This window comes from Notothenia rossii, assembly GCF_949606895.1.
Source record: "Notothenia rossii genome assembly, contig: scaffold_64, whole genome shotgun sequence".
NCBI lineage: Eukaryota > Metazoa > Chordata > Actinopteri > Perciformes > Nototheniidae > Notothenia > Notothenia rossii.
Window position 1 is genome coordinate 152,821 of NW_027639736.1, and position 9,863 is coordinate 162,683.

Below are 9,863 nucleotides of genomic sequence, written 5' to 3' on the forward strand. Positions count from 1 at the left end.
AGGAGCCACTCCAGGGGGGCGAGGAGCAGCAGCTGAACAGCCAGATCCTCCCGCTGTTCCTCCCTGTGCTCCTCCCTGCTGCTGGCTGCCCCCCCCCCCACACACAGGATCCTGGGTACGTACTGAGCCAGGTGACGATACACCTCCTGCTGCAGGTCAGCCGCCTCCAGCCAGCGCTGAGGGGTCACAGAGAGGTCATTACTGATGACTGTAATAACTGCTTTATAACAACTGTAACATTCATTATTATTATTATCAATGATCAATAAGGTTAATACATCTTCCTTGTTTACAGATCACTGTCAGAGTTAGCATTAACATTAGCTCTGCCGGGCTCCACACTAACGGTTGCGAGGTTGCCATTGGCAACCATTCAGAAAAAATTTCAACCTTCTGTGGCAACCAGTTTTTAACATAAAGAAATCAGGACAGCAAACAGCTAGATGTCCCCCCCAAAAGAGATACATGTTCATGATGTGTTGTATTAAGAGTGATATCTAATTATTGTTGTGCCCAGTCGGAACCTAAGACTTAAGTTGCACTGGTGTGGTTAAGGAGCCAGAAAGCGATGCACGTTTACTTGCGTGCGCGGGGCGCCGTGTGAGGGACTACTTAGTATATCAGCTATTGAGGGAGGACACGTTCACCACTTCAGTTTCAAAACATTGTGTTGATGACTTATTGTAAAGCATTTCAACATTCTTTTGTGTCACATGTTCATTATTAAGTTGATGTATAACTGTATAGTTTCTTAATTATTTAAAATATAAGGTGACTAAAAATGGCAACCATACTTTCAGTTTTGGCAACCAAAAGCTGATGCCTGGTTGCCTGGCAACCACTTTTAAAAGATAGCGTTGAGCCCTGCTCTGTATTGTTTACAGATCACTGTTAGCATTAGCTCTGTGTTGTTGACACACTGTCAGTTAGCATTAGCTCTGTGTTGTTGACACACTGTCAGTTAGCATTAGCTCTGTGTTGTTGACACTGTCTGTTAGCATTAGCTCTGTGTTGTTGACACACTGTCTGTTAGCATTAGCTCTGTGTTGTTGACACTGTCTGTTAGCATTAGCTCTGTGTTGTTGACACACTGTCTGTTAGCATTAGCTCTGTGTTGTTGACACTGTCAGTTAGCATTAGCTCTGTGTTGTTGACACACTGTCTGTTAGCATTAGCTCTGTGTTGTTGACACTGTCTGTTAGCATTAGCTCTGTGTTGTTGACACTGTCTGTTAGCATTAGCTCTGTGTTGTTGACACACTGTCAGTTAGCATTAACTCTGTGTTGTTGACACACTGTCAGTTAGCATTAGCTCTGTGTTGTTGACACACTGTCAGTTAGCATTAGCTCTGTGTTGTTGACACACTGTCTGTTAGCATTAGCTCTGTGTTGTTGACACACTGTCAGTTAGCATTAGCTCTGTGTTGTTGACACTGTCTGTTAGCATTAGCTCTGTGTTGTTGACACACTGTCAGTTAGCATTAGCTCTGTGTTGTTGACACACTGTCTGTTAGCATTAGCTCTGTGTTGTTGACACACTGTCTGTTAGCATTAGCTCTGTGTTGTTGACACACTGTCTGTTAGCATTAGCTCTGTGTTGTTGACACACTGTCAGTTAGCATTAGCTCTGTGTTGTTGACACTGTCTGTTAGCATTAGCTCTGTGTTGTTGACACTGTCAGTTAGCATTAGCTCTGTGTTGTTGACACACTGTCTGTTAGCATTAGCTCTGTGTTGTTGACACTGTCTGTTAGCATTAGCTCTGTGTTGTTGACACTGTCTGTTAGCATTAGCTCTGTGTTGTTGACACTGTCTGTTAGCATTAGCTCTGTGTTGTTGACACACTGTCAGTTAGCATTAGCTCTGTGTTGTTGACACACTGTCAGTTAGCATTAGCTCTGTGTTGTTGACACACTGTCAGTTAGCATTAGCTCTGTGTTGTTGACACACTGTCAGTTAGCATTAGCTCTGTGTTGTTGACACACTGTCTGTTAGCATTAGCTCTGTGTTGTTGACACACTGTCAGTTAGCATTAGCTCTGTGTTGTTGACACACTGTCTGTTAGCATTAGCTCTGTGTTGTTGACACTGTCTGTTAGCATTAGCTCTGTGTTGTTGACACACTGTCTGTTAGCATTAGCTCTGTGTTGTTGACACTGTCAGTTAGCATTAGCTCTGTGTTGTTGACACACTGTCTGTTAGCATTAGCTCTGTGTTGTTGACACTGTCTGTTAGCATTAGCTCTGTGTTGTTGACACACTGTCTGTTAGCATTAGCTCTGTGTTGTTGACACACTGTCAGTTAGCAGTAGCTCTGTGTTGTTGACACTGTCAGAGTTAACATTAGCAGTAGCTCTGTGTTGTTGACACTGTCAGAGTTAACATTAGCATTAGCTCCCTGTAGCAGCTTTAACAGGAAACGGAGTGCACGTGAGGTCTCGCGCAGTGACGCGCGGACAGGTGAGGCCAGGCTGCGCTCGCGGAACTTCTTACCTCGGCCGTGTCTCGCGCAGAGAAAGAGAGAAACTCTGAACTCAAAGCCTCGTCGCTCTGAGCCGCCGCCGCCATCTTTAATGCTGGGCGAGAAGAACCGGAAGTTATGTCCATCTGAGGGGCGGGGCCTATCCTCCCATCATGTTACTTTGGTCCAGAGTCATAGAGATATAATATATTTACGATATTTCTCTCCAGGGCTCCGCTGCGGTCAAGCCAGCCTCCACTTTGGAAAACACAGTCAAGCCAGCATCCGCGTTGTTTTGCGGTGAGCGAATATCCTATGCATTACGGTAGTAAAAACTGCCTTCAAAATAAAAGTGCTTACTCAGTCAATAACAATTATACCAAACATATTAAAATATGTACTGTATATAGACCTAATGTGATCAATAATAATGTAAGACAAACTACGTATAACTACTACATTATAACTGAGTGAATGTAAAACTTAAAGAGTTTCAAAATAAAAGACCTTTGAAGTCTCATATATGAGCTATCATCCCTCTGTTTTTAGATGAGAATAAAACAAAAACCCTCCAGTATCAAAGACTTATTTCACTTCAGGGTGATAGCAGGACACCACACCTAGTCTCTCAGAGAAAATCAGGACAATCTGATGTAGACTTTCAAAATAAAAGACCTTTGAAGTCTCATATATGAGCTATCACCCGGAAAACAATTGAAAAATATATAGTTTAAAATAGAAGAGAAATAAAGGTCAAAGCAAACATATCCATATTCACTGTAAAATAAGAGTATCTACCTCTAAATGCACACTATAGAACAGACAAGAATACATTTGAAATTCTCAAAAGTATGCACTGCATGCACGATGTAAGTACAATAGCAGACGGATCAAACAATGTATGGTGCTGGGAGTTATCTGCTGGCCAGGGATGACGAGTTGTAGAGGGTTATTGCTTTATAAATGTTTTTCTTTATGTAGTTATGTACACATGACAAACCACTTTCGAATCTTTTAGTTTTTGAAAAGAATGTGGGTGTGGAGTCCCTCCAGTTCCTAGAATGCAGTATTGCACTATCTTCCATGGGCTGAAACTGACATAAAATGAATATGAATGGGTGCCAAGCATAGACTGTTTTTCCTAAGCCACTCTGGCTTATGTCCTATACCATTAGATATATTTTTAGGGGCTATAATATGTTAACTTGCTATTCTTAAATACACTTGCAACAAATATATGTGTTTTTGATACACTACACTTACAGTACAAGAACATTAACAATATTTTTAGTATCACTGATAATAATATGAACCTGTCTTCATCAAATTAATTGTTAAGCCTTCATCATTGCCTATTTTTCCTCAAGCGCCTTGGGCCCATGGCAAGTTGTCGTGTCAGCTGTTTAAATGTTTCCTACTTAACAATTAAACAGAGGCAGAAATAAGAAAATTGGTGCAGCCTTCGTTAGTTATGCCCCAAAGCTGTGGAACACGGTGGACATCAGGGAAGCCTGCTCGGTCTAAATATTCAAGAAAAAGCTAAAGCTTTAGATAGCTACTTGGTTTTCTTTTATTATCCTGAATGTTGAATCTATTTGTGACTCAATGTCTATTCTATGCTAATTGTATTTATATCTGTAAGTCTTTTAACCCTTTCATGTGTGATAGCAATGTCCTTGTTAACTGTATTTTATTTGACATCCATTTTCTTAAACTCTATCTATGAGACTGTGAAGCACTTTGGACTGCAACTCCTGTATGAAAGGTGCTATACAAATAAAGGTTATTGCTAATATTATTATACTCTACATCAAGAAAAACATGTTCTGTCTTTTAATGATCGCAGTGGGTGTCAGCGTATTCGTCTTGTATTTTTACTTTTTTATATTTGTGTGTTTTTGTATTTTTCCTTTTCTGAAATAGAGAAAGGCTTTTAAATTGGGATTGACAACACCCCCAGTGGCTGGGGGCGTTGTCAAATTGCCCCATTTGTTCAATTACAGGATTTAACCATGAGATGGCGCTTCATTCACCAATACACAAAGACAACTGGGTGTTGTAGAACTTAGTCTGTTTGCAATGTTTGCAGCTCTGCAGTTGTGTTTGCTGAATACTGTAGCATTGAATCACTTATTTGTTATGGTTTTCACAGGCTAATGAAAAAACATCAATATTTTAGATCAAATAAAGTATACAGTTTGCTTTATATATTTATTGTAATATTGTTGGGGTGTTTTTACACAGTACAGTAGATTGAAGTAAATCAATGTATACATTAAGATAAGATAAGATGGACCTTTATTAATCCCTGTGGGGATATTCAGTCGTTCAAACAGCAACAGGGTGAGAGTGAAAAACAGGAGCACAGATTCACACAGATTTATACAATCCAAAATAAGATGAGCGATAAAAATAATAATAATGAGAAACTATGAAATAAGAAATGAATAAAACTAAAATGTAATTATCATATCATATATTATAATGTATTGTATTATTAAGTAATATCATAAATTAACCCCATTATAGCAGATGCCACATTGAATGGATGAACACATTTATGCATCAATAATTACAACAGAGTATTTCTAAATACAAGTTGTAAAAATACTTATATGTATTTAATATTAATAACATAATACTTCTCAGGGTTAGGTCCGGTCTGACAGCGCTTAGCTCTCTGCTGCAGAGAAGATCACTGCTCTAAACAAAGTCAAAAATCCTACATCCAAACGGAATAAATATAATTAATTATTATTAATACGTTAATATGGAGCTATTTCAGGGTCATAACTTTTGATCATTCAAAAAAATACAATTTATCTGAAAGTTCAAGTTTTTATCCTGAACTTTGAAAAATACAATGATGAATTCAAAATAAAAATAAGTATTTGAAATCATTTTTCAGGTTGAATATCATTTTGATTCAGTTCAGCAACTTTTTTTAAATAAAATATTTATTTTCAGATTTCAATTTTATACATATTTTGATATTTGAATCCTTATTTTTTTCAGTTAAAGTTTTATCGTTTTCAGATTCAAAACAATTATTTTTTCAGTTTCAAATCTTGTTTTTTCAGGTTTCACATTGCTTTTCACCTTCAGATCGTTTTTCACTTTCAGATCTTTTTTTTTCGCTTTCAAACTTTTGGCCCTGATGTTGCTTGGGGGGGCGGGGCTTAGCAAAGAGTAGTTTGGCATCCTGAGTGACAGGCCTCCCTCTGTCATGTTGCCTTCATGGATGTGAGATAGCGCGAGAAATATAACTCAATACTTTCTATACACAATACTCCCGTGATTGGTGGGAAATAAAACTGATACCAGCGTCAAAGTTCCGTTAAGCGAGGTGTTGAGCATCGTAGTTGGCAACAATCAAGTACAAATAAACTGTGCTAGAATGTGAAATCACGTATCCGCAACGAGCTAGGTTGTTCTGGTGGACCTGACGCACATCCCCCGCTGTCTCACGGAGAGATACCGCAGGTCCTTCCTTCCTGCAGCGGTCAGACTATACAACCAGCACAGCCTCAAGGCCCCGCACAAAACAACACAGACTATAACACCTCTTGTTGATAAATACCAACTATGTGCAATATTTGCAATATATATATATGCTGTTAAAAACTGTGCTGCTAAATCCGCAGAACTGTTACAGGGTGTGTATTATTTAAAATGTGTAACTTTAAAATATATAATTTCTTTTTTTAATCTTTAATACTTTTGTATGCTTGCTTTAGGTAACATTAAGCTGTCTTTGGCTCTTCTCTGCTGTAACAATGTAAATGTATCCCCTGTGGGACTAATAAAGGTATTCTGATTCTGATCGCAAAAACCAAGCCAATACTATGCTGCGTTCATGGAGCTACGTGGAAGTGGGGAAGGACAATGCTTGATTGCGGATACGTGATTTCACATTCTAGCGCAGTTTATTGCTCTTATACCTTGATTGTTGCCAACTACGATGCTCAACAGCTCGCTTAAAGGAACTTTGATGCTGGTATCAGTTTACCACCAATCACGGGAGTATTGTGTATAGAAAGTATTCAGTTATATTTCTCGCGCTACCTAATATCCATGAAGGCAACATGACAGAGGGAGGCCTGCCACTCAGGATGCCAAGCTACTCTTTGGTAAGCCCCACCCCCCCAACCAACATCAGGGTCAAAAGTTTGAAAGTGAAAAAAAAGATCTGAAAGTGAAAAACGATCTGAAAGTGAAAAGCACTGTGAAACCTGAAAAAACAAGATTTGAAACTGAAAAACTTATTGTTTTGAATCTGAAAACGAAAAATCTGTGCTGAAAAAAATAAGGATTCAAATATCAAAATATGTATAAAAGTGAAAACTGAAAATAAATATTTTATTCAAAAAAAGTTGCTGAACTGAATCAAAATGATATTCAACCTGAAAAATTATTTCAGATACTTTTTTTTATTTTGAAATCATCATAGTATTTTTCAAAGTTCAGGATAAAAACTTGAACTTTCAAATAAATTGTATTTTTTTGAATGATCAAAAGTTATGACCCTGAAATAGCTCCATAGTTAAGTCTTGTTCATTGTTTTTCACTTTTATTAAATGTTTGATATTACCGGCACAGACCCTTTCATACCGGCAATGCACGATAGAAAAACAGAAAGTGCGACAGTTTAAAATATGCGAACACAAACCTACAGACTGGGGGGTTGGGAGATCACAGGAGGGAGGAGAGCTGTGGAATGTGACCACCATCCCCCTTGGAGACTTACTCCACACATTCCGATGGCCAATTAGTTTTAAACAAAGGTTTAAGGTTGGTTCCACATTACATGACTCCACAGCAAGATGGCCGCGCCTGTGTTGGCAGCTCGTCATTTTCGCTTCCTACCTCTTCTGTTTTTCGTGGTTTTGTTTGTAACGTCCTTTCTAAAAAGTGCCAAATCGGCTAGAGTTTATGCTCGTCAGACTCTGCTGGATATCGGTTTCTCAGCGTTATCCCCCGTGCAACACCACTATGATTTCTGGAGCGCTCATGGCGCCCTACGCCAACATCTGCCTCGGGCTGTCTGGGCTCCCTGCCCTGGCTGCACCCGGACGAAGCATACGCGAAGACGGGGTAGACGAGCGGGCGTTTCGGTGAGACTGAGAAATCTTACCTGTGATCGTCCCTGGTCTGCACTCCTCGCCGTATCCACTCCTGTGTCCCGCGAACAACAGGCCGAGGCGGGGGCCTTGCCATAATAAACAGGGACGGCTTCTCTACACGTTCAGTGAGCTGCGGAACTTTCTCCACTTTTGAGGTCTCAGTCTCCAAAGTTGGTCGCGCCAACCCTTTCTACTGCATTTTGATCTATCGCCCTCCGGGCAGAAACGCAAATTTTATTACGGATTTCGGACATTTTTTAGCTTCCATCATCCGCTTTGATAGAGTTTTGATGGTTGGGGATTTTAACGTTCACGTCAACGATAGCTCGGACTCCTTTGCTGTAAACTTTTTGAATGTCACAGAATCATTTAACTTTACGCAACATGTTTCTGGTCCCACCCATGCAAAAGGTAATACGCTTGATCTTGTATTTACTACTGGTTTAAAGATTAATTCGATTTGCACTGAAGAGTTGACTGTCTCTGATCATTATTGTGTCCTGTTTAACACACTGTTTGATAATGACGTTGTTCTGGGGAAGCGAGTTAAATGCTCGCGCGTTATCAACAGCCTGACAGCGAATAAATTCGCCTCTAAATTTGACAGCAACATAGTAAACCCCTCCCATGTCGACATAGATCTCATGGTTAACTCCTTTAACACCCACTGCTCTAGTATTCTAGACGAGGTCGCCCCCATGGTTACTAGAAAGCTGTTAGCAGTTAACCACTCCCCCTGGTTAAATGAAAACATCTACAATTTTAGACGAAAATGCCGTAAAGTAGAGCGTCTCTGGAAATCTACCCATCTCCAGGTGCACCGCCTTTACCTAAAGGACCTTATGTCTGAATACAACAACATGGTTAGAGATGCCAGGGCAGCCTACTTCTCTGATATCATTACATCCAGTAAGCACAATCCTAGCATCCTGTTTAAGACCATCAACAACATTGTTAGTTCTCCTCTCCCCCCCATCCCTGTTTTCTCAAATGAGGATTGTAATGACTTTCTCTTGTTCTTTGTACACAGGGTTGCGGATGTGAGAGCCAGCATTTCCCCCTCCCTCTCCCCCCTCCCCACCTGCCCAGCCAGGCATTCAACTTTGAACTGTTTTGCCCCTATTTCCCTTCAAGATCTCATTGACATAGTTAATTCCATGAAACGCTCTTCCAGTCCACTAGATGTCATCCCCACCTCCATCCTGAAAGAAGCAATCAACTCTGTTGGCCCCGGTTTGGTTTCCATCATTAACTTTTCTCTTGAATCTGGCTCTGTCCCTTCATATTTTAAGCAGGCGGTTGTCGAGCCCCTCCTTAAGAAACCTAACCTGGACCCCTCTCTCCCAAAAAACTATAGACCTATTTCTAAGCTGCCTTTCACCTCCAAAGTGCTTGAAAAGGTTGTTGCGAACCAGCTCAACGCTTTTCTGGCCAACACTAACACCCTAGATAAATTTCAATCTGGTTTCCGCACGAAGCATTCCACTGAGACTGCACTCCTCAGGGTCTCTAACGACATCCTGATGGCTGCAGACTCGGGTGAATGCGCTGTGCTGATCATGTTAGACCTCAGCGCAGCATTTGATACTGTGGACCACAGCATCATGCTGGATAGGCTTAGAGAGTGGGTGGGCATTTCAGGGAGAGCCCTAGATTGGTTTTCCTCATATCTCGGAGGAAGGTCATTCTCAGTGGCCGTTGGTCCGTTCACTTCTGACCCTGCTCCCCTACCCTGTGGGGTACCACAGGGTTCCATCTTGGCCCCGCTCCTCTGGGCCTTATATTTGCTCCCCCTTGGCTCTATCATCAGCAGCTTTAAGGGTGTGTCCTACCACTGCTACGCTGATGATATCCAGCTGTATGTGTCCTTCACTCCGCAAAACATGCAGAAAATTAACATCCTACTGGACTGTCTAGCTGCCATTGAGGGCTGGATGGGGAGAAATTTCCTCCAGCTAAATGCGGCGAAGACAGAGGTACTTATAATTGCCTCAGACTCCCTAGCAGCCAAGGTAAAAAACCTAATGGGGCCCCTCACCACCAACGTTCACCCCCACATCAGAAATCTTGGGGTGTTCTTCGACCAGGCTATGAACATGGACAAACATGTTTCCTCACTGACCCGCAACTGTTTTTTCCACATCCGCAACATCGCTAAACTCAGGTCCATTGTGTCTCATGCAGAGCTTGAAATGGCTGTCCACGCATTCATATCATCCCGGTTAGACTACTGTAATTCACTTTTCACCTGTCTCAGCAAAGCCTCTGTTCACCGTCTGCAGC

The 9,863-nt window shown here is 41.0% G+C and overlaps 1 protein-coding gene across 12 annotated transcripts in view; it reads right to left on the reverse strand.

The window, feature by feature from the left end:
• The window catches only part of ubr2 (ubiquitin protein ligase E3 component n-recognin 2), a 73,013-nt gene extending 70,302 nt beyond the window's left edge, over positions 1-2,711 (reverse strand). For all 12 annotated transcript variants that reach the window (XR_013804640.1, XR_013804641.1, XR_013804642.1 and 9 more), the window contains exons 1-2: positions 2,490-2,711; positions 1-176 (exon numbers count right to left, since the gene is read on the reverse strand). The exon at positions 1-176 is cut by the window's left edge and continues 108 nt beyond it. Coding sequence is in view for 1 of the 12 variants with exons in the window: in XM_079695708.1 (XP_079551834.1) it covers positions 1-176; positions 2,490-2,603 (290 nt within the window). In the remaining 11 variants the exon portion in view is untranslated. The remainder of the gene's footprint in view (positions 177-2,489) is intronic.
• Between the last annotated feature and the right edge of the window lie 7,152 nt (positions 2,712-9,863).